The 24,659-nt window shown below is 36.2% G+C and overlaps 2 protein-coding genes across 3 annotated transcripts in view; one reads left to right on the top strand and one right to left on the bottom strand.

Moving 5' to 3' along the window:
* Window positions 1-16,666, top strand: part of SLC30A9 (solute carrier family 30 member 9) — a 32,291-nt gene extending 15,625 nt beyond the window's left edge. For both annotated transcript variants that reach the window (XM_056489572.1, XM_056489571.1), the window contains exons 12-18: window positions 3-42; window positions 459-530; window positions 986-1,093; window positions 2,036-2,201; window positions 6,364-6,493; window positions 9,206-9,319; window positions 10,775-16,666. In XM_056489572.1, the coding sequence (XP_056345547.1) occupies window positions 3-42; window positions 459-530; window positions 986-1,093; window positions 2,036-2,201; window positions 6,364-6,493; window positions 9,206-9,319; window positions 10,775-10,819 (675 nt within the window). In that variant the 3' untranslated portion in view covers window positions 10,820-16,666. The remainder of the gene's footprint in view (window positions 1-2; window positions 43-458; window positions 531-985; window positions 1,094-2,035; window positions 2,202-6,363; window positions 6,494-9,205; window positions 9,320-10,774) is intronic.
* Window positions 16,667-20,772: 4,106 nt separating this feature from the next.
* Window positions 20,773-24,659, bottom strand: part of BEND4 (BEN domain containing 4) — a 30,837-nt gene continuing 26,950 nt past the window's right edge. Inside the window, exon 5 of the mRNA XM_056489671.1 lies at window positions 20,773-24,379. Within this exon, the coding sequence (XP_056345646.1) occupies window positions 24,165-24,379 (215 nt within the window). The 3' untranslated portion in view covers window positions 20,773-24,164. The remainder of the gene's footprint in view (window positions 24,380-24,659) is intronic.

Below are 24,659 nucleotides of genomic sequence, written 5' to 3'. Positions count from 1 at the left end.
AGGCATATTGCATTTTAGCTGGGTCATTGGTATCTGAAGGAGGTATGCAGTTTCAAGTTTCTATTTAAGTATTTGTAATCTCTTAAGATTACAATGTCAGTAATTACAGTAATGATTGATCCTTGCTTACACAGTGAAGTTTTGAGCTCTGTTACAAATACTTGTAAACAAACAAAAAGAAACATGTGAAAACTTTACTTTTTTATGTATGTATTTTATATATTTAGGCATGGATTGCCTTTTTGGAATTAAACTATCAATGAATATAACTGTTCTTATTTGTATGGGAGGCACGCATTGTAGAAAAGAAAGCAGCTATACTTTATTCAAAATGCCAATAATCAGAGCTTTCTTGATGATCTGTTACTGTGATATTATAATGAAAAGTTCCCTCTTTTCAAAGTGGAAACAAGTCCTTTTGCCTCTAGCAATTTTCAGCAACAACTTTGTTGTTTCAGCTACCCTGCTTGTTGCTATTAATGAAATTCGGAGGAGTGCTCGAGCCAAGGGTCTTTCATTTTATCAATATGGTATGTATCATTATAGCAGTAAGGTATGTGGTTGTTTAAAATAGAATCTGTTCACTAGAGTTTGCATAATGATAGAAACAATTTTCTGTTTTTCCTTTTCCTTTTCCCTTTATTGATCTGTTTTCTATTCTACTAACAAATAACATTTTACAAATTAGGTGAGAACTGTTGATTTAAGAGTGCTACTTATATACGTGGCTAAGTGCATGTATTTTTCAGGATAAATGCCCCTTTTAATTTTTCTAATGTTTTTGATAAGCTTCCATGATTTGACTTTTTCTGTGTATGTATAACTGCTTTTGGAAGTGTGAGCATATGCAAAAATTCAGTTTACACTTACATAATTGCATAAATTGTTCTTTTAAATTGCTGTTGTTGGTATAGTTTAAGTCATCTGCATAAAGTAGTAAAGCTAAGCTTTCAGAGCAACTTTTTTTTTTTTGTTCTATGTGCAGTTGTGCAGAGTCGTGATCCTAGTACCAATGTGGTGTTACTGGAGGATGCAGCAGCAGTTCTGAGTGTGGCTGTAGCTGCTACCTGTATGGGTCTGACTTCTGTAACAGGTAAAATTCTGTACAGGGGCTGGCAGAATGTTGATTTTTCCCCATGCATATGAACACAGAGCATTTAGTTTGTATTGGTTGACTTAAATATGTCTCTGCTCTTAATTTCTGATACCTGTACTTTGTAAGCAGTTTTTGAGCTATTTTGTCATACAAACTAAGTTATTTTTTTACTAAAGGTAAGATGATCTGTATGCCAAGTGGTTCAAAGTCTTTGCTGCATAGTTAAGTTTTCTAAAGAGGGATGATTATTATTCATAAGGGATTACTTATTCATCCCGTTTTAAGTATTGGTTTGTTTTAAGAGAATAAATATTGGAATTTTGTTTCTTGTTTCTAATGATGTAATTGCAAGTTTCATTTTTTATATAGAGGGAATTTTAAATTTTATTTCTAGTATCTTTCATCAGCTTAAAAACATAGTACTATTTCTATAGGTTTGAACATATGTGTTTGGAACTTATTAAATACTGTATTCCAGAAATGGTTAACATTTGCAAATTTTTGAGTTACTGATAAAAGAACACTGGATTTTATGCTGCTACCTATGTTTCAATGTATATAACTTTGTGTATAAATTTGTGTTTACTAATATATATAGAAACACACACAGATAAGTGTTAACTTATTTATTAGTCCTGCTGGAGACTGGAGTGTTCAAGGGACAGGAGGGACTTAAGGCTTTGTTTTATGATAAATTGTTTTGTTCCAGCTTCATCATGTTCTTCAGCAGGAAAAAAAAAATTCACTGAATTAAGGAAAAAAAAGTGAAATAAATGACCAACTTAAAAAAAACTCCACCAACAAAAAAAAAAAAAATCTCACTAAAAAGCAAAAGCCAGGAAACCCCTCAAAACCATGCACTCTTTTCAATGTGAAATTGGAATTCTCTGCTATGTTTTAGAAGTACTCTATGAAACTAATTTTATATATCTTGTTTAGGAAACCCGTATTATGACAGTGTGGGGTCTCTAGGTGTTGGAACTTTGTTAGGAACTGTGTCAGCATTTTTAATCTACACTAACACTGAAGCCCTCCTGGGACGATCCATTGAACCAGAACAACTGCAGCGGCTCACCGAGTTACTGGAAAGTGATCCTGTAGTAAGGTAAGAACTTTACAGCTCAGTCTCACTATAAGCAACAAAAAGCAAGAAAATAACATTTAATGAGAGAAGTCTGGCAAGATTATTTTTAGTGTAGAATATTCTGTGTTTGGATTCTGTGCTGAAGTTTTCAGTGAAAGAATACTTGTACCTCTTGGGTGTTCAACAGCTAAAATAGCATTGCAGATGCATTCTAACAGTCACATTAATTACAGGAATTGACAATGATCTAATGAAAAAGCCATCACAAACTTAAAAATATTTTCTAATTAATGAAATGCAAGCACTTAAATGATACTGTTATGTTGCTTGAATAGTTTATTAGCACTTAAATATTTAAATTCTGTTACTGTTAATATTCAGTGTATGGAATTCTGTAGCAGTTGGCAGGATGTACTGCAGTAGCATTATGATGTAATGGATTCTTCATGTTACGTGTTTATTAAATTAACTCATTTCTAATTTCTCCTTAGCAAGTCTGCAATTTATAGTAAAACCTATAACTCATTGTACTTCTAAAAATCTTTCTTAGATGCTTTTCAATGAGCTATTTTAACTTTACCCTGTTAACCTTGATTTAGAGGAGAACTTTTTTTTATTTTCTCTTTAATCTTTATTTAGGAATATATTTCTGTGTAAATCAGCTGAGATGTTATAGGCTTTTTTTTATTTGTATTGATTTTTGAACTGTGGAGGAAAAAACCCCAAGCTCATTAGTTAATACCAGAGTACTTGAAAGAAATTAAGTGCTGACATCATCACAGTTCCAAGCAGGAGGTCTGGATGACATGCCCTTCATTCCAGAAACTAAACAAGAATCCTATTTGGAATAGAATTCTGTTAGAATTTTCACATATCAGTAAATTATTTGTGGTGGCTCTGGATTAGTCTGAATGATGAAGGATGTGTCAACAGTGCTGTGTTAGAGTAGGTGAGCTCACATGACTTCTGTAGTTTTTTTTTCTGAAGTGCACAGGTGGCTTTTGCTTGTCTCAGGCTGAAATAATAAAATTTCTTCTAGGCCAAGTACCATTTGATACTGTATTCCATTTTGTAGGTGACTCTGACTTCTCAATTGAGCAGACTTAGTTTATGTTCTTCTTCACTTAAGTTACTATTCCAGCAGTAGCTTGCTTGAACATCGTGATCCACTGCTGATTATGAAGTATTTGATTATCAGACAGTACTAACTGCTGTTCTACTAAAATAAGTCTCTGTGGTGGTTGTGATATTTTTTCAACTGAATCTTGATACTTTAATATTTTTTAATAGCAGGATTCTTTGACAAGACCTACATCCCCTAAAATCTTAATATATAATTCTTCTCCGCACCTTTCTGTTTTTCCTTCAATTGTCAGGTGAAGTTGTCCTCACTTAAATGGAGGGATCTGTCTGCTGTTCTTGAATTTTGACACAGTGTTGTTAATCTGGTTCGTTTTTATTTTAATTCTCATCAGTATGGCAAGATGAAAAATTAATTTGCCTTCACAGTTATGCTCAGTTCTTTTAACTCTTGAATATAAGTTATGGAACCTGTTGGATTAGAAGCATTTTTTTCCATTTAAATATCCAGTATGTTTCTCTGCTATTAGTAGGGAAATGCTTTGTTGTACTTGCAATAATCTTGCTTTTTTAGCTCAAGAAGACAATTACTGCATGTTTTTTTCTATTCTGTTTCATTAGTAACAATTTTCTATTTCTGTCTAGTAGCAAGCTTGTTTCCATGTTGTCCTTTGGCTCTGATATTCTTAAAAAAAGTTGGTTTGTATCACATTCTGTGACTTTTTCTTCTGCTTCTCCTTTCAGCTTCTTGGACCTTATTTCTCTTTTAGGCTCATGGCTCTTTATTTCCCCTTTCTTTTAATTTTTCTCAATAATTTCTAGTTGTAGCTCATCTTTTACTCATGGTCCTGAATAGACTTTCAGAGTTGTTCTCAGCTGGAAAATTATTTATTTTTGCTATACAAACATTCAGTTCTTAACCCTTATTGACACCTTTGGTGCATAAATCATTCTTGTGTTCAGCTTAACTGAACTGTGGGAGATTAGCCTTTCATAACCATGAAATAAAATATGTGATGTGGTACAGACTCTGTTCTGATTCCTCATGGAATTTAATCACAGATTCGTAGGCACAAGCTATTCTTAGTGACAGTTTCATCCTTAATTTTACTTCATTGAAACAGCTGTTGTGTAGTTGTGTTTCTGTTGTGCTGGAAAATCTGTCATTCTAATTTGAACAAAAAACAAAAATATTACAACCAGTTGCTCAAAATCAGTAACTTGATGTTCTTTGACAAATTTTTCATTAATTTGAAACTTGCTCTTTTCCCTAGTTAGAATTGATGGTGTCTACTAACCATCCAAAATCTTCCATAGCAAGCTCTGTAGCTTAAGCTTTAGCATACACATTTGTATTTTTGAATGATTAGTGATTTTTCTCCTCCTGACTCACTGTCTTATCTTTCCTGGTCAGATTATGTGCAGACTCTTTTCCTTCACATTTATAGAATATGCATAATTTCACTGAATTTTATCAGGCTACTGCTTAATGAGAATCTCAAATATCAAATATACTTGTTATCTTCTTGCTTAGTTCTGATAGGTACTTGATATGTCTTCAACATTTTGGAATCACATGGCTCCAAATTCTCTTCATTAACCACATCTGTTATCTTAAATATTCTCTTTGGGATGAGGTAGTTTGATGCCATCTGGCTTACTCCAATTAATACTGTTTTGATTTGATAACTTTCCACAGAATAGTTGAGTGAATTGGAATGGAGCTAGAAGGTCTATTGCTACCACTAAGCTGATAGTTCTTTTAACCTGCTTAAATATTTACTAAGATGTATTTTTTGGTATTTCTATATTTAGTTTGTGTTCTATTTCTTTTTTAATATACTTACCTCTCCTCCACCCTGAGTATTAACAAAAAATATTCTGTAAAAATTGCCTGTGATTTTTCATCTTAAAGTTTCTGTCTCCTGCTCTTCTTTGGTTGTTCATTCTAACAGGCTCCTTCCAGTATACACGCCTTCTGCTTTCTTCCTGCACTGCCTGTGAAGTTACTTATGATTTATAAACAATCAGATGCAAAGAAACATTTATAGTTGGGAAGAGTAAATTTGCTTAAGACAAAGGGCATGCTAAATTTACAGAATTCTGTGAAATTGCACAGTTTAGCAAAATAAACAAAGGTAAAATTTCATACTTTCCATCAAGTGAGCTGCATTGCTGAATCTAAGTTTTGTGTTAGAATTTACCAAATAGTCAAGAATGCATTTTTCTGTTAATAAAACTAAAAGTCTTGGAATATTTTATACTTGTTTTACTTTGAAAATGTCAGAAGCAAGAATTTTAAAAATGTGCACAGTTCTTCACAGTATGTCTTGGTCCTGAGTTTGCTTCTTATCCCAGAAAAATTAAGAGCTTGTTGTTTGCTACCTATATTTCATATATTAGAATTTATCCAATAAGCTGGAACAAAAGTCTGCTTCAGAAACCCAGAATTTTTCAAAGGACCAAAATATAAACATCAGAGCTTTCATGTTCTAGTATTTATTAGGAACCTTTAAATAAATATGCATTTTCAGCATTTACAAACAGATGTATCTTGATAAGCTGTAGTTCTGAAGGATCAGAAATGAGTTCCAAACACAATATCCATAATTTTTTCTTATGGCAAATATACTTTTGAAAATTTGCCAAAAGATCATGCCTTTACCAACTTTAGGAATGTATACTTCTATAGGTTTCCTTGTGCCATATATATGCACAAAAGTTTCTCTGCAGAGGAAAATAAGTTGGACTTAAATTTTTAACACAGAATAGAAGTTCTCACATTTTTAATTGTGGATTATTTTTTAAATATACTGTTAGTCTAGTTCTAAATCTGTGGTGCTCCTAGTTATCTGTATTTTATTGCAGTGATTTATAGATGTGTTGGTGTTGCAGAAATCTGTGGAAGTGATATAACAGTTAAACATAAATCAGTATTTAATGGAAGTGTGGGTGGGCAAAATGAGGATATTTTGTCAAAGACTGACCTTTTAAAATTACAGGATCGTTTTCTGGTGACAGTATTGTTAACATGAGAAGTCAAACTAGCTCATGGTTTGTTCTATGTTGTTTCACATTTTCTTTAAAAATGTATGTGTTTCAGAGCAATTCATGATGTTAAAGCCACAGACATGGGAATGAGCAAAGTGAGATTCAAGGCAGAAGTAGACTTTGATGGACGTGTTGTTACTCGGTCTTACCTGGAAAAACAAGACATTGAGCAGCTGTTACAAGTAAGTGTAAAAATTGCTTTTGTAACCCCCAATATGTGATACTTTCCAGTTTCAAGTACCTTTGAACCCAAGACTTGCAAATAGAAGAGATACATTTCATTTCTTTATTTGAAGGATTTCAGTCTTACTTTGTGTTAGTGTTTTAAATGTACTTAGAGAACTGTATTACGTGCTGCTGAAAAAGACCTATTTTTGGCTTGAGAAGGAGGAATGTGATTGGCTCAGTGGTCAGAGCCAGGTGTTAATAATGCCAAGGTTATGGGTTTGCTCCCTGCTTGGGCCATTCATATAAGTGTTGGAGTCAATAACCCTTATGTGTCCCTTCCAACTTGGAATATTTTATGATTCTGTGATTGTTTGGTTAGAAAATAGATATTTGTAAAAAAAAAAAAAAAAAAGTGTTGAGAACATAATTTAATCCAATACATTTATTGACTTACAAGAGCTGCAGTTAAAACTAGAAGCTGTCACCTGCAAATAGGCATCTGTTTTGGCAGAGCCATTTTCTCTGGGTGTTCGTGATGCAGTGTTGGGGTTTACAGGTTGAACCTTTCAGACTCAGTGTGAATATGGATTGCTTGCTTCACATGGCTTAGCATTCTGATGATGTTTAAAAATTTGCCATCCTTTAGTAAATGTCTCTGGTTTCAGGATAGTTCAAAGTGGCTTTTTTAAGCCCTCTTTTCAATACAGAAATGCAGAAATATTCTCTGCTGTATTCTATATGGCAGAACGATGAAATATGAAGAAAATAATTATTTATCTAAATTAAAGAGTTTTAAGTGAGCAAAATGTTTTGACAAGACAGAGTTTTTATTTTCTCTAGGACCTTGCTTGTGTACATTTGTTTGTGTACAAAATTTCTTTATTTTTTACCCTTTCAAAATGAAACACAGATGTCTGCATTTTGTCCGTCCATTAAACATGACTTAGGAGTTATGTTTACTTTTAAATTTTACATTGCAATTTAACAAATTATTAGTCAGTATCCCAATTTTAAAAAACATGTTAATGTCAAAATAAGAATTATGTATGTATAAATATAGTGCACTATCTGATCTGTTCACCTACTGGATTTCAATTTCATACATTTTTGAGAGGAAGACTGCTACCAGCTTTGTACCACTGAGACACTGCAAGTTTGCCTGGTTTTATATTGCCAGTTGCTTTGCTGTTGCAGTTTTTAGTACACTAGTCTTCTTTTAAAAGTATTGTTAGCTTTTATTCTTTACCTGCTATTCCCTTTGGCAGTTGCATACAAGATTCACTAGTTCATCCAATAGTTCAAGTATTGTTGGAAGAGATCTTCTCTTTGATCCTAGGTTGGCAACTATTTCTTACACAGGTCATTGTTGTTTTGTGTAGTAACCTCATGTCAGCTATAAAACATCATTTTATAAGATACAGCTCCTTTCAGTAGGCTTCAGCCATCTGAAGTCAGAGGCAGACAGTGTACTTGCCTTTTGACCTATACTTTTTCAAATAAGCAGCTCATTCAACCAGTACTGCTGTCAATGTGATTCTTTCTACAGTTGTGAAATATTTGTTGAAATGCTGTCATTTAGATTACCTTGGTTTTTTTCTTGTTAGACTTGCTGTGATTGTGGTCATGGGTTATTGTGGTTGAGATATGTTTTAAGCTTGCTCAATTGTATTATTCCTCTTCAATTTTAGAGTAGTGAGAAGGGGAAAGAAGTTGCTGTCGTGTACCTGTATGCATAAAAAGAATTAGCTGTTTCGTAATTTGTCTGTTTGCAATAACTTATTTATCCTAAATATTCTGCAGATGAGATAAGCTGCAGGACAAAGGGCTTCCAGCTTGGTGAAAGACCTCTAAGGAAAGCTCAAGGCTTTAAACTGAAAGGTGATAGACAGATATGAGAAAACAATTCTTTACTGTGGTGAGACAGTGGAACAGATTGCCTAGAGAAGCTGTAGTTGCCCCATCCCTTGAGGTGTTTAAGGCCAGGTTGGATGGGGCCCCGAGTAACTTGGTGCAGCAGAAAGTGCTCATGGCAGTGGGGGAACAACTTGATGACCTTTAAGGCCCTTTCTGACTCAAACCATTGTATGATTCTATGGCAGTAGTGTAGTATCTGCTTTGGTGCTGCTGATGTCTGTGGGTTTTTGGAGGGTGGAGTTTAACACCATGTCTTCCTTAATCTCATTCCTTCAGTTTCATACACTGTTGTCTCTTAGTCTGAGTTCCTGTCTTCAAGTTTCTGATATTATGGAGGAGTCATTTACAGCAGCATTTGTTGTAATCCTTAAGGACTTTCAGATGAGTTTGGTTATGTGATGCCCAGGATAGGCAGTGTAATGGAATAGCAAGCATGTAGAAAATGGAGAAAGAATACACAGGGGTACCCTGTTCTGCCTTGCTGTGAGGAATGCCTCAGAAGCTTCTAGAAAATGAATGAAATTCTCTAAACTTATTTGGAAAGTTAAGGAGGAAATCAATTTAAGATAGAAGAAGGTTTTGTATCAAATGCAGGTGTAATGACAGAGCCAGCTGTTTTCATCAAATAGATGCAACTCTTCTGTGTCTTTGAGAGACAAGAACAGATGATGTTTTGAGAGTAAATGGCACAAGCTGAAGTGTTTTGTTTAGGTTTTTTTCCCTCCCTCTTGAAATATGTCAAGACCCTCTGGAGTGTTATTCCTTTATTTTCTTTTCCTCATCTCAATCTCTTAAATTTAATTTCTTCCTAGGAAATTCAGCAAGTGAAAACCCTTGAAGAATTAGAAGCCTTTATGCTTAAGCATGGTGAGAATATCATTGACATGCTGGGAGCTGAAGTAGACAGACTTGAGAAGGACCTGAAGGTAAATTTAACTGCTTATTAGTGAGTGCTTATTCTGTGATGTATTTTAAACAATATCACTGTATCTAATTTCTGGGATTTCATTTGTAAGTATGAGAGATGGAAAGGGATTGATATTACAAATGCAGATTTTTATAGTATTATTCTCTAACTTCTGACCACCACCAAGTCCTTACTTTGCCACTGATCCATTTGTTACACCTTTTGTTCCATTTTATACTAACATAGAACAAATTTTCATTCAAGAGACGTGAAAGTGTCTTTTTTTCTCTATTCTCAGAATGTCAGGCTGTTGAATTCTCTTTTGGCTGTAAAAAAGTAAATTTTCTTTTTTTTTAACTGGTTCTTAGAATTGCATCAGATATTTCTGTGTGATGGGGCTGTTACTCAACATCTTTCACTCACTGTGTTTATTTTACTTTACAAAAGCTACTCACCTGTCTTATAATTTTTTTTCATTCTGCAGTTTGAATATCCTCTGGGTGATACAAGAAAGGGTTGTCCCATTTTAAATTTTTTAAGTATATTTGGGCTGTCAGTCTTACCTTCCTGGCATGAATTCAGAACTCCAAGTATACTGACCCCCAGATAAATGCAGCCATGGCTGTCTCTTCTGGCCATGAGACACTACTTAAGAGCATGTCTGTCCTTGCTTGTTATATTTCATAAATATTCTAGTTTAGGTTTCCATGCCTAGGATTGTCCTATTTAAGAATCAAAATGTTATTTTTTATTTTAATTGCACTATCTGAATCAGTTTTTCATGCATGGTTTTTGAGGAGCAGGATCATGCCTAAATTTTTATAGACATGGATACTGCGTTTTAGAATAGGCATATATATAGTGATTGTGTTGGTATTGAATGTGCTTTACTAGTCAGGTTCACATGCTGGATGTCTTTGGAGTCATAACTTTCCTGTGGATTGTATAATTCATGTGATGGTGATAACATAGTTCTGTAATATCAGAAAACACATATTTCTTCAGAGAAACAGTGTTATGAATCTTTATAAATAGCTTCAATGCCATAGAACAAATTATTTTGGCACTCTTACCCATTATTCAAGAAAGTATCTGTTAATAAGAAAGTGAAATAAATATATATATATATATATATATATATATATATATATATGTATCTGAACAGTTTTGTATAAAACTCTTCAGCCTTGTTAAAATCATGAGTTCCTCCATACATTATAAAGCATAAGAACTAATTTATCCATGATGTTGAAAAAGTATTTTTCAAATAAAAAGATGACTTAGTCTTCCAAAAATGCCTTATAATATGGACAATGTTTATTGAAACTCTTCTTTATTTTAAAATACTCACTATGTTACCAAAAAGGGGATTTGCTATCCAGTTGACAACATCATACCAGAAACGCATTACTTGTACCCATGTGCAAAATATATTTGAGTATTTTCAATACGTTGTTTTTAAATTTTGTTTCAGCAACGAAATCCTGATGTTCGTCATGTGGATTTGGAGATATTGTAGACTTTAACAGGAGAAATCTTCAGGTTGCTACCCTTGTGGAAAGAAGTGACTGAAGGGCTGAAAAGCTTCTGAGATGGCAGTGGCTCAGCACCGTACCTCGCTTCCTTTGCTGTAGGCTTCCTGGACTGTTAGCACTGCTTCTCTTTCTGGAAGAGCGCTAGACTTGCAGACAAAAATTTCCATGGCAAAATCAGCTTCAAAAAACTACCTGGGTTAAATTCCACAGGAGAGTCTGTCCAAGTGTATTTCCTTTGATTCAGAACTTAAAACTTGAGGTTTAGTTAGGCAAATACAGCTGCCTGAAACGATACAACACATGTAGTTTTTCCATTTGTGTCCCTTTGCAGTCTGTTTGCACTTCTTTAGTTTCTTTCAAGATATCATTAAAGGTTCTTGGGAGATATTAAGATTAGATAGGAAGAGTTTGTTCCAGTGGAACCTGCCAACCTTAAATTGTAATATTTCAACTGTGTGATTATTTCACAGTTTTTCTTTTCTATGAGGTAAATTGTTTCAAATGGGCGCTGGCCTTATCTCAAGTACCATGACCTGGAAACCTGCTTTTTGCCACCATTACAATTACAACTGCACTTCAGGAAAACAAGGCTTTTCACCTTAGAGGAGCCAGCTGTATGGGTTTAGCCAGAGTACATTAAATTACTGTGAAAAATTACTGCATACAACTTTCGGTGCACTTCCTCTCTTTAAATTTTGTTTGTTTTTTCCCCTACTTTGGCATTTGTTTTCTTATTTGTAAGTATCTTCAGATGTAATCTGGGAGATATTTATGGTAGTGCTTATTAAAAGTTACCTGGCATTTTTGGCTTTTTATATTTTAATAGACTCTATTGCCAGTTATGGTCTAGAAGATGTGAGAGATGTAGTTGGAATATATAATAGTAAAAAATGATCTATTTATAATTAAACAAATGAATATATTGTATTTTTAATTTATTTGCCTTTAGATATTACCTGAATTCAAAACCACTTACTCTGAATTTTTTTATAACTTGACCTTGCTTGTTTGGGAAAGTAGAGTAATTCTATCAGTGATCCTCAACAATCCAGAGATTAAGTTAGATTAGTTTACAGCTTTGAAATGTGAAATTCTACAACTGTGTACAATTGTCTCAAGGCTTTCTGCAGTAGGCACTCAAGTTATACCAGATCCTTTGAGACCCAGCCTTTATTAATAAGGCCATGAGTACTGAATGTGCAAGTTGAAATAAGTTAAATAACCATATTTAAATAGCACTGAGGAAAATTCTTTATGCACTTTAATGTAAAATAAGATTTGCTCGAGGATGACAGGTGGTAATAAGACCATCCTAGTAACTCAGTTGCTGAGTAATGGCTGAATTGCTGAAAGAAGAAATGTTGATATGAAACATGAGTCTTCAAAAATCAATTTAAGATTATATTAAAAGCATTGCAGCAAGTAATTGTGGAGACCAATATGTCCAGATTTGACTAAAAGCATTTTAGAGGTTTTTCCTTTTTCATATTAGGTGTCACCAGTGAGCAATGAGAATTTAAAATAACATGCCTGTTTGACAACTGCAAAGCAATTTGCATGCTGGTCATTTTAGGTAGAAAAACATTCCAGAGTTAAGTTACAGATGGGGTTTCACATACAGTAATTGTGGGTGAAAGGATTTCCTTGGTACCCTTTCCATAATCCCTATTCACTGGTGGCTTCTTTATAGCATATTACCTTATTATATGGTTTATTCTAAAAAAGACTTACTTTATCTGGTTTTCTCCTGTTGTAAAAATAGTTAGTATATTTAAGCCTGATGATTTAAAATGTAGTTTAGAGGTAATTTGGAAGTCTCTGATATTATCAGATAAATAAGGTATGTTTTAGCAAATTATAAATAATTTACCTTTCTCCTTGCCCTTCCATGTAAAATTCATCTCATCTCAGTATGCACTCTCCTGGTATTAGTCTTATTCATGAAGACTACTGGAATGTGGTAACACATAACATGTTTTCTTCTCCCTAAAATATTTATATAGATTTTGAATTTGAATAAACACATTAATAAACCAGTTATTTCAGAAATCAAAAACCTGAAGAGAAGTAAAACTGGGGAAAAGGTTCTTCCTGCAGAGTTTAGTGAAGACAGCCAATGTGATCCAAGTGGTTTGCATGCTGGAGTTATTGATGAATGAGTAGTGTTAGCATGCACTTTGCAGGGCTAAACTTTCCCTGCAAGATTAGTAAAGGTAAATTTACTCAATGTAAATTATCTCAATTGCAGTATTCCTATATCATTTTCAAGAGGAGGTATGCTTAAGCTTATATTCTTACAGGACATCTACTCCAAAAGCCTATAAAAATGGCCTTTTATTCACTGGAGATGTAATTCATCTGAATTCTGATCTTAGTTTTCCTTATTTGAGTCAGAAAAATACCCATCCACACCTTTTGTTTTATGTTCCAAGATAGAATTGAGTTCCTTGTTTGCCAGTTACTTTACTGATTATAGCATCACGATATGGTAAATTCAAGATGCCAGCATTTGAATGTTTTTGGGTACATTACTGTAGACCAGCCGGGACCCAGTCCTGTTTTTAAAAGTGAATTGGATGGTGATGTACTACAAAAAGGCAGGCAGACTGGATTTGGCAGTACCTTGAAAGTTTACATGTCATGGAGTTGGATGGAATTACTGATTCTTTCAGCCTGCCAGGTTGGAAAGGAACAGTAATTCCAAGCTGTTACATTTTAATTTGTATGTTATAATTTGCAAATTGATTTTAACAGATATGACATTTTTACTGCTTTTTTTTCTTTAACTGTCTTTATAGTCAAAACCTTGAGGTATTGTGGGTCCACTACTTAGTTTACTTTTGTTTTATTGTTTTTGGGAAAATAATTAACCAATACATTTACTTTTACATGATAGAATCCTCAGATTAAAGAACTGTACATGTGTGGAGGAGTGAATTTTTCTTTATCACAAATGCAATTGCAAAATGGATTTTTTTTTTTTTTTTACTGATTTTAAGGAAAAGAAGTGAGGATTTGCCTAACAATAAAGTTATATTCTAGGACTTCTTCAATTAAGGTGTGGTGTTTTAAAATAATTTATTTCTGTAGACTGTCCTTGCAAGTTCTATTTTTTTCAAATTGTATTCAAAGTATGGCTGCCCTCTCTGATTTGTGGAAGATTTCTTACATGCTGTGCAGTGACTCATAATTCTGTAAAACTTGCAATGTTTGAAAAACTTGTCTTAGTGTTTCAATATACTGAATGATCTTAATGTATGTTAAGCACAAATTCCTGTAGAATATTTTTTCCTGTAAAAGATGAAATTTTGAAGTGATTCTTTCCCCCAGCAATGAACTTCAAGTCTAAATTGTTTCCATTATACAGTGGAACTCAGCATTTGATGTGGTGTTCCTTTCCCCCTCCACTTTTAAAGCATTTATTAAGGATACAGTGGTGGTAGTCAATGCCTCAGTGGATTACTGTATTACAGGGACTGTTTAGTTGTTTGGGTTCTGGTCCAGAAGTAGTGGGGGGGAGCACATTTTTAAGGACAGTTTGCATCCTTTATTCCTTGTGAGTCATCCTTGAACTGAAGGCTTTTTTAGACTCTGGTTTTTTCCTTCCTTGAATTCCCACACAGATTTTATTGCATTTTTAAAGTGACTCTTAGTTTTAGAGGAAGAAGCTGTTATGAACATCATACATTTCTAAAAACAGGGCTAAATTCTACTCTTGGTCTGTGAAATTTTGTACTGTACTTCTTGTTCATTAATAGTTGAGAATAGTGATTACTGTTTTGAAAGCTACAAACCATGTTAGCCAAAACCAAGTTTTCTGATTGTCAGGTGCAGCCCTTTCAGCTGTATCTGGAGACTAAACTTTTGATGGATTTCTACTCTCTCCTCTTTGATAAAGGAGAGTATAGGAATGTTTTTAGGTATGTTTTGTCTAGATTATACATTGATTGGAGTCGTGTCCTCTTTATGTGTAATAGTTTTAACTGGTTTTTTTCTTTTTTCTGTAACAAAGAAAAAAAATACATATTATAGAAGTACCTCTAATAGTGATCATCAAATACAGTCTTCATGCAAAGAGTTTTATTCAAAGTGTGGCAATTTTTGAAAATTGTCAATGAAGTAATCTTTTTTCTAAACTTGACTTAGATGTCTTCCTTATAGAGGAAACCAGAGCACCATATTGTTTAAGATTTAAAAACAAAGTGTTTTTTTAATGGTTGTGTATTCTTGAGGCATTTTGGCATGGTAGAACAATTGAAGAGTATTGACTCCTGTACAAAACCTTCCCTTTTGCACATACCTAAAGGCTTACAGAAGTGAACATAAAAAAAAGACAGTGTGCTTTTTTCCTTCTAGTTTAAGTATTGTGCTGCTTCTATTCTTATTGTTGGCTCTGAATAGAGAATACCACCAACATCTTTCTTGCAGTTTACCTGCATAATGTAAATGAGAAGTTGAGATGTACCAAAAAAGATTATTTTTTAATACAGGGTTTGTGTAGCTTAAGTAATTTTTCCTTTCTTGTTAGTGAGACACAAATTATTAAGATCAAAAGTAGATTATATTATAAAAAAAAAAAGAAATAGGAATCCAGGCTCTAAAGCACAGTAGTTCAATTTTTGAAATGTATGTGAGGAAAATAAAATGGAAGCTCTAAGTGGATGTATGGTCTATAGAAACTGGAGTCAGGCTTTGCTGAAACAGAAGAAATTAAACTAAAAGTATGTGATAAAAAGAAAGGAATACGAGGAAGGAAAACACCCAAGACATTGAAATAGTTTGGAAATAGGAAAGGATTAAAATAATCTAAAAAGTTGTCCAGAAATAAGAAATAATGATAGGAGAAGTAAAGAACAGTATGAAATAATATTTTATTAAAATGCACAAAACTAGATAGGATGATGATTTCTTTCTTTTAGCAATATTTTGATAGTTGTGTAATTCCCCCAGCAAAAATTTTTTTTTTTCCTGTACTGAAAATCAGAGTCTCTGTCTAACTATGTCCTGATATGGTGTTCAGCCTTGCAGGTACAAACCTATTTGTCCATTGAAAACTGCTAAGGGTGATGTTGAAATCTCAGTTTTGTTGGTGAGGTTATGTGTTGGTAAGTGGAGGGTGAGTAATGTTATTTGTGGAAGTGGGAGCTAGAGTGAATTAAAGAGAAAATTAATTGATTCTTTTAGACTGGAGATGACTGAAGCACCATATTGAATGTGCTCTGGAAAAAGAAGTGCTCTGTTCCAAGGTCTCCAGAATTCTTGCAGTGGACTGTAGTCATTGATGAATACATCAGTCTTTATTTTTCAATTTGCTGAGATGTCTGTGGATAAGCAAGATTTCTAATTAAATCACATTCTGAAAGGGAGATAAAACATTCAAAATGTAATGTGAAAAGGATGTATGTTTTTTAAATATCACAGACACTATAGCCTATTATAATAGAGAGACAGAAAATATTCAGTATTACATAGGGCACTTGTGGACATTTTTTCCTGTGTAAATCAAAGTCTCCAATTAAAAGAACAGGTCATGATTACTTTTTATAAGTGCTACACTAGCAGCAAGCCCAATCAAGTTTTTGTATAGCCAGTATTCATAGTTCTGTTTTGGGGAGGAGGTGCTTGTTAAAATAGTAGAAGACGGGTCCATAATCTAGCATAAGTTTGTTTTTTGTAATCTGAATTTAGACCTTGTTTAAAACTTTAGAGACTGTGATCAGCTGCTTCAAATCTGAAGTCAGAAGAAAAACAAAAGCAATGATGTGTAAATGATGTAATATAAAAGGGATTTTGTAAGTTTCTCTTCAAATTAAATATACTGAAGAACTGTGTGAGAAGTGTTTGAAAAATGCCTAAAGCGTTTGGAAAGCATTGTGGCTATTGCCAAGGTGGTATTAAATTTGAAAGTCAGCAGTGATGATTTTTCACTCGTGGTAGAACTTTCAAAGGGCAATCTCAAAGTCAAAATCCATTTTTCCATGCAGCCTTTTAATGAGATTCACCTGCCCCCTCCCCACCCTGCACCTTGCATTTTGGTGTATTGGCTTTTTCATTCTGTGTCTTGGTTACTCCATATTAGTATAGGGATGTAATTTTGGTTTGTGAGGTGTAGACACTGGAATACTTACCTGCATATGTTCTTTGTTTTGTAATTATACTTGAATTCAGTACATTCTGTATCATGTCTGGAAGTTGTAATTACTCAGTAAAATGTTACATAGCCAGTAAGGGTTGTGTTCTGTTAATTTAGGCAATTTTATTTGTATTGGAAAAGTAAGCAATAACAGTGGCTTTAGGCAGCTGATGATTTGCTACGTTTCTGAATTCAAATTGCATAACTATTTAATGGATGCAAAACAAAGGTTCTGTCCATCTATCTGTACTAGTTACTCAATCTGCCTTTGTAATGCTGGTACACACTGTTCAATAGCATATGCTTGGGGAGGGAGCAACCTGCTCAGGCTGCCCAAGCTCTGTATTTGTTCCCTGAACCTCACTGCCACCTCTGCCTTTCATGCTATTCACCCCCTGCCCTCAAACAGGACAGTTCCTTCCACTGTACTGAGAAAGCTCCTTCTGCCTGGCTCAGAGGTCCCACTGGCACTCTGCAGTTTGGACTACCTGTCCTGATCCAGATGTAAGGATGACGTGAAGAAAGATAGTATTACAGATGGGTTGCATGTCTGTGTATAGTCAATGGTATGAAGAATTCCTTGAAGAGGTTGGATTTATCTGTTAGGCTTGCATAGTAGCAGAGTTTCACAGTCCCAGCAAAGCTGTCCAAGCCTCTTAAGAAAAATCTTGAAATTAGTCAGCTACCCCAAATACTGATTGAACAGCAGTTTATCATTAAATCAGGCTACTCTGGATACACAAAGCATTTAAGTTTAGGGTTTAAATGTGAGGGGTTTATTTTTCTCTAAGATAGTCATAAAGAAAATCCATCTTGAATCTGATGTGCATAAAAATGCATTCATATGTGAAGCTCTGTGTCTGCATGTTCTAATTGTACATAGGTGTCTTTGGCTGCAGATTTGTACCTCATGAAAGACAACTTTCTCAGCATCTCAGCACAAATAAAAATTAAATACTGTGGATGAAGATCCATATGAATTTGGACAACTTGGAAACCTTGATGCAAGAAAGACTTTTCAGTAAAGCTGTGTTCTTCATTGTAAAACCTCAGTTTGCAGGTGGTTCAAAGCAAGGATTTTAGGTGGAGAAGACTAATTCCAAAATCTGTGTTCCAGGTGCTCCATCTGCTGAGTAGGTAATTGGGACACTCGTGGATCATTGAGGAGATTGAGGAGATAAGCCTTTGGTGGGTTTATGAATGTGGTCATTTGTAAGGTCAACTTTTTTCATGGAAATGTCTCAGCCTGGAACAGTTTTCCTGATGCTGTGGATGGGAAAAATACCCCAGGTGTTTCCTTGACAGTCTGTTTGTCAAGAGACTGTGTTGGAACTTGCTGCTCTGCTTCTTTGGATTATCCTTTAGCACATAAAAAATTCCCTCTTTCCAGCAGTTCAATAAGTAGTTCAGGTTTTGGCTTTTTGAGGTTCTCACATAATTTTGGAAGAAGAATTTCAGCTTTTCAATCACATTGCTACCAGGCATTTTTGAAAGGTTTAATTAGACTTTTTCTGCTGTACTATTGACCCTGTTCCTAAATGGCAACTAAATTTAATATTAACTTTTCTAATGGGAAACTACTTTGAGTCATTAGCAAACCTGTTTCTTTCCATTTTCCTACAAAGACAATCTAAGTTGAGGCAATTATATCTGTCAGATGAGTGGGAAAGTTTAAAGCATTTTTAAGGACAAAAGGGTTTTTTAGCTTTTTCCCAACATTGTTGTATAAGCTCATGTCAGATTTTTTTCTCTTGACTTAGCTAATTAATCTGCTGGTGTGGCTTTTTTTTCCCTTAATGTGATACATTTGTAGTAGAAGCTGCTTTTATACTTCAGATGCTTAAGGGTCTGTGGAGGAGGGTTTTTACATTCATAGGGCAAGGTCATATACTGAGATCTGCCAAGTATTCAAGGGGCTCCCTGGTGCAGCAGGGAAGGTTTAGCCCTGGAGAGCTGTTTATGTATGAACTTACTAGGAAATAACCAAGACAGAGCCTCTGTTTTAAAGAGGCATTAAGGAGTGGCCAGGTCACATCAGTGGTGTGGGTTTGCTCTGTCAATAACCAAGATTTATGTGATGGTTGCCTGCAGCTGAATTCACACTTACCTTGTGCTGAAGCACTGGGGTACTGTTTGTAGTTACTGATGAGCATAAGTAAGAGTCAGGTTGGGAAAGATGAGTTCTTTCTGAGATATGGAGTTCTTTCTGTGATAATGTGCCTGTTTCCTAACAGAAACTCACTTTGCAAGTCAGTACACATTGTATTGTTGTCCATGTTGCCTGAGCTAGTGGCAGTCCAGGACCTCAGTAGCGGGAAGGAGACCAAGAAAACTTGCCTAGCTGGACTCTTGAGGACAAATTTTGCAACATGAGTAATCTCATTAAAGTAAGATTACAAACACTTTAAAAATACGAGCTTGCACATGAGCTTGTTCAAAGCAAATGAGTTAAAAACTAAATACCTTCATATGCATGAGGTTCAATGTCTGATTTGGACCTTAAAGTTCTCTTCAGGGACACTTTGTGCCTCAGGAGAGATGTAAGTGCCAGCAGGGGCCATGTTTCTGAGGGCACCAGCACTGCTGCACAGCAGGAGCACAGTTTAGCCATTGCCTTACCAGTATGTTTAACAGGTATTTAGAGTGATAAAGGAGTGATAAAATGTGACATTATTGAATTATACTCCCCATCTGTGCTGCTTGTTCCACTGCAGTTACTTCCCAGGCCTGTTTCTTCCCATCCTAGGCATCACTTCTATACCCCTTCTCTGCCTGCCCAGCCCCAGGCACTACCTCTAATGCTTATCCCCTTCCATGGACCTGCTGTTTGAGCTCCATAAACCCAACTGCTGCCTCTGGTTCCCTACTTAGGCACTCTTCTGAGTTCCTGCCTGTACTGCTCCTTCACCCTCTTTGGTTTACACACAGCCTATCCCTGTTCCCTGCTGCCTGATCTACCCTCACACATTTCCAGCCATTGCCCAAAAGTCTGGGAAGTCAAAGTTTTTCAAAGAGAAGCTAATTATAATTTTTTGCTGATGGATTAATACAGGATTTCTACCTCCATTTCTCAGAGTTACCTGAAATTATTTTGGTGGGGGGTTAATAAACTGTTCTCACTAATTGTGATCTTCACCAAAAAAAAAAAGCAGTAGGCTGGAAATACTTGCCCAACCCCAGTTAATTTGGCAGCCCAACCTCAGAGCATTGTTTTATAATGGCACTATCTGATAACCATTTCAAGTGGCTGACACCAGCCTGTGGGCAGGCCCTGGCGTCCCAGCCCAGCAGCAGTGGTTTGCTGTGGAGAATGTTTGTCACTGTAATTCCTCTACAAATTATCTGCAGCCAGGATTTCCTAAAGCGTTTAAGAGACCAGGATGCATTCAGCCATCACTGGGCTCTGAATTAAAATGGGATTTAAACGTCACTGCTTGAAAATCCAGGTTTTAAGATTGCAGATGGGTACTTCTTTGAATAGTCTTTCTGTTTAACCAGCACATAAATCTCTGTGGTTGTACATTGAGGTGAAAATGATTTATATTATATTCATACTTGAATTCTTCATAATCTTTCACTGTGCTTTCTGATGCTTCATACCAAACAAGCATTTAATGCAAAAGAAAATGCTCTAGCCCTTTATATAAATCTAAAACTTTTAATATATGTTTATAGTGAGACCCAGGTATCATGGCTGTCACACTGACACAAGATTGCCTCTAGAGAAAGAAAGAGACAGGTTAACCAGAGACTAACTTTTATTGTGCATTTTTATGCAACAGAACAAATGGAACTGGAGGTATGTAGTAATAAAACCAATATTCAAATTAGAATTAACACCTGAAATAGTAACCTGTAGGTAACAAATGTCTTTATAATTAAAAAATATTGACTGTTTAAAAAATTCTCTAAGATTTTATATTCTTTAAAAGAAATGTGTGTTGCCACATAGAAAACAATTCACACATCCTATAGAAATTGTCACAAAAACCTTACTAGTCTATATTACACTATGCACTTTTCTTTTGTACAATATCTGATAAAGGTCTATCCCTAACCTGTACTTACTCTACACAGTACAATCATCATAAGAAAGTATTCATAGAATTAACTACACCATAACAATAAAAATATCAGGATTAATGTTTTCTTTTAATCACAGTTTCTCCACAAATATTTGTCATAGAAAATATAGCGAAGGCATGTTGGCACAGATGGGCGTGCGGTGCTGCTACACAAGGTTTGAGAGAAGGCAGATACATAAATGACAGTAAGATTAAAGCCTATGGAAGGATAAGACAAGAATCTCTATCCTCCTGGGACTTTCTGGAGTGACATGATAGATAGCAGCTTCCTTCTGTTGCTGGGAAGGGATGTGCTGGCTTACAAATCACACTGCCTAAATATGGATATCTCCCTCTGCAAGGGCTTATGTGCTATCTATTATTTCAGGTCCCATATCTAACATATTGCAGATATTTAGATGCTTCAATGTGTCTGAATTTATAACACCTAATGAACAAATTAACTGGAAAAAGTTGTGCAAGGTTTGGGATTTTAAAAATGAAATGTGTGGGTCAAGTGGCCATGATGGCAATTAAAAACACAGCTGACAAAAGTTTTTATACTCTGTTATTTTTAAACCAAACATGAACAAAAATATGAGCTGGTGTCTGTTAATGCCTGTCTGTGACCATGATTCATGTCACTGGCCAGTGCACAGAAGCAATTGAGGACAAAATTTTGTTCATAAAGAAAGGTCCAAACCTGGAAAGCCATTTCTACTACCAAAGTGGCTTTCAGGATGAAATTATACTTTTGGTTATTTTGCACAATGAGACAGAGGATTGTGAGTGGCTCCAGGATGCTGGCTATGCTTTTTACACTAAAAATAAAGCTAGGTATACTAGTTATTTCAGCAAATCTTTCAGTTATTAAGTGAAAGGTCTGTCCAGTTCAGTAATTCTGTTCTGTGACTGTTAAAAAGTGTTTATATCTTAAACATCATACAATAAAGCATCTGAGAGGAAACCATCACAATGTTTACAAAAATACAGCATGATACATATCGCTGTGGACAAATTTACAGTATAATGTTGACTCACACGTTCTGACATGTTTTACCAAATAGTTCTGGCATGTGTCACCACATTAAACATAGACCAGCAAGACTTACACCATCTGAGTAATGTAACATCTTCTATTATAGCTCTTTTTAAAAAAGTGTAAGCTCAACACCGAAAAGCTACTATAGGATATCTGTACTGTGACATTTCTATACACTGAATTTCTTCTCCAGGGCCACCATGGGGTGTGACCACTCCAAGAAAGTCACCTCCTGTCTGTGATGAAGGAATGCTGTTCTAAACCCATTGTTCTAGTGAGGTCCTGTGTGACTAAACTGCTAATTGACTTATAGAAAATAAATTAAGTATTTTGGGGTCAGTGAGTACCTTTCAACCCCCTTTCAAAAAAAAAAAAAAAAAAAAAAATCACCAAAATAAAAGTGAGTTAAAGTGAGAGGTATTGGACATTTGAGGGCCTAAAGCATATGGGGCCAGAGCAAAGTCCTCTCTGTGGCAGTGCAGGGTGAGCCCATGTCTCTGATACCCAGGGGCCAGGAGAGAGCAGTCACAGGGAACCCACTGGCCAAGGGGAGGCAGAGGGCAGGAAGGAGCTCCTGTGTGGGGGAGCTGCAGACTCTGCACCCCAGAGAGCCCCTCCTGGTCTCTGGGGAAGGGTCCAGTGCCTCCTGCCTTGCCTGGTGCATGGGCAGCAGGTGGGGAAGGGGAGGAGGAAGGTAAAAGGAGCCATTAGTAGCTACACTTGTGGCTTGCACAAGGCGTGAGGAAAGCTGGGGAGGATGAGAGGCGCGTTCAGGAGAGCCAACGCTGATGAGGTAGCACTAAGGATGGGCAAAATGGAGTGAGCTTTCTTCCCAAATAACACTTCCCTCTACCTGCCAGTGGGGAAATGTTGCCTCAGGGAGTGCTGGTTCAGGCTGTGGAGGGTGCCAACACTGGCCTGAGTGAGCACACAAAGGTAAGGAAATGGAAACACCCTGATGTGGAAAGGAAAGGGCATCGTTTCTTTGGCATGCACATTTCTGGCGTGGATCAATTTAAAGGGACAATGGACTCCTAAACATTTAAAATTGAACTCTTTTATGTGGATTGACATTTGTTTTTAAAGCTAGTATCTGCTTCCAATGTTGTGCACCATTGTGAATTCTGCTCCAACAGCTCCTTTCTTACAGCTCTCAGTGTGGATCCCATGTCTACTTACTACAGAACAATAAACCAGGTTCTTCTTGCCCAACCCCTCCCTGAATGCAAGACTGAGCAAAACCAGCACGTTGCCTCACCTCTTTCAAGGAATGGATATAAAACACAAATTAAAGTGAAAACAAGAAAAGGCAATTTAAAGCCTCTAAAGCTACGTAATGTGGCTGCAGACTAGGAACAGACAAAGGAAAATCTGTCTTCTGAAATGGCAATTTGTTTTTAGCAATCTTGTTTTAATGAAAACTGTCATGATCAACTCTAATCCTCTAGAAATCTAGATAAATATACTGTCTATCTGATATAGAATGCAATTTTTATCTGTTAGAAGTGCCTGCTATTGTTCTGGGTCTTTGAAGGATTCTGCTGTTGATGAGTACTGCTGTTTTACTTGGGAAGCTTAATTTCCTGACAGATTTGGCTAAGAAAGTCCCTAGATTTTCTATCTTGTGTGGTATTTTAAGGTAGCATTTATAATTATGTTCTTTTCTGTAGCAAATGGGAAATCACATTTTTTTTTGTTGTAAATGTGCAGACTTGTACTTAAATCTTCTAGTCAGTGAAAGCAGATAGCACCCAGCTGTTCCAAGTCCAGGCCTGGGATTGTTATCAATAGGCTGAAGAGATAGTAGCTGCAGTTTCTTTTGACATTTTTATAGTTTTTAAATGACCTTTCCTCTACAACTGGATGAAATGAACTGCGCGTTCCCTTTGAGCGTGCTATGAAGGGTTTGGAAATAATAGGCACTGAGAAGTCCCATAAAGCAGGTCTCAAAATGGAATTCTTCCTGTTAACTGGGATACGGTGGGAGGGAGAAGCCGAAATGTACGCAGGATGCGTTCAAGCATGCTTTGGAGCGCTAGGTGACAGCAGGGCTGGGTATGCCGGGCGGGCAGCCTCTCCGGACGCTGCCGTCAGTCCCCGGGCGCGTCCTGCGCCCCTCTGCCGAAGAGCTCGTCCTGCGCGCCCTGCTCGCCGCCCTCGCAGCACGAGTGCCCGTTGTGCAGGAAGGTGCCCACGGCGCGGCCCTGGCGCGCGTGTCCCACCGCGTCGCTGAACACCTTGTTGATCTGCTCCTCCGACGGCATCCACCAGTCCGGGTTGGACGTGCAGTGCATCCTAATGAACTCTGCAGGGAAACACGCGGCGTGAGACGCGGCTTGCTGCGGCGCCTGCTACTGCCCAGGGGTCGAAAGCTCATGGGGAATAAGAGAGGAGGTATTGCTGCTCCACTTTAGCAGCAGTGAAGCCTTATGGGGGATGCCATGATAATGCACTTGGACCTCGTTTGTTTCTGCACAAGTGTCTCTCCACATGCAGTGTATGTTGTTTTACTGAGCTACCTACGTGACCCGTGGGACCTGGATATAAAATCTCTCCTTGTGTGCAAAGAACTAATCTGAAGTGAA

Source organism: Oenanthe melanoleuca, chromosome 4 (assembly GCF_029582105.1).
Source record: "Oenanthe melanoleuca isolate GR-GAL-2019-014 chromosome 4, OMel1.0, whole genome shotgun sequence".
Taxonomy (NCBI): Eukaryota; Metazoa; Chordata; class Aves; order Passeriformes; family Muscicapidae; genus Oenanthe; species Oenanthe melanoleuca.
The sequence above is the reverse complement of the archived record's forward strand: the minus strand, read 5'-3'. Positions and strand labels throughout refer to the sequence as shown.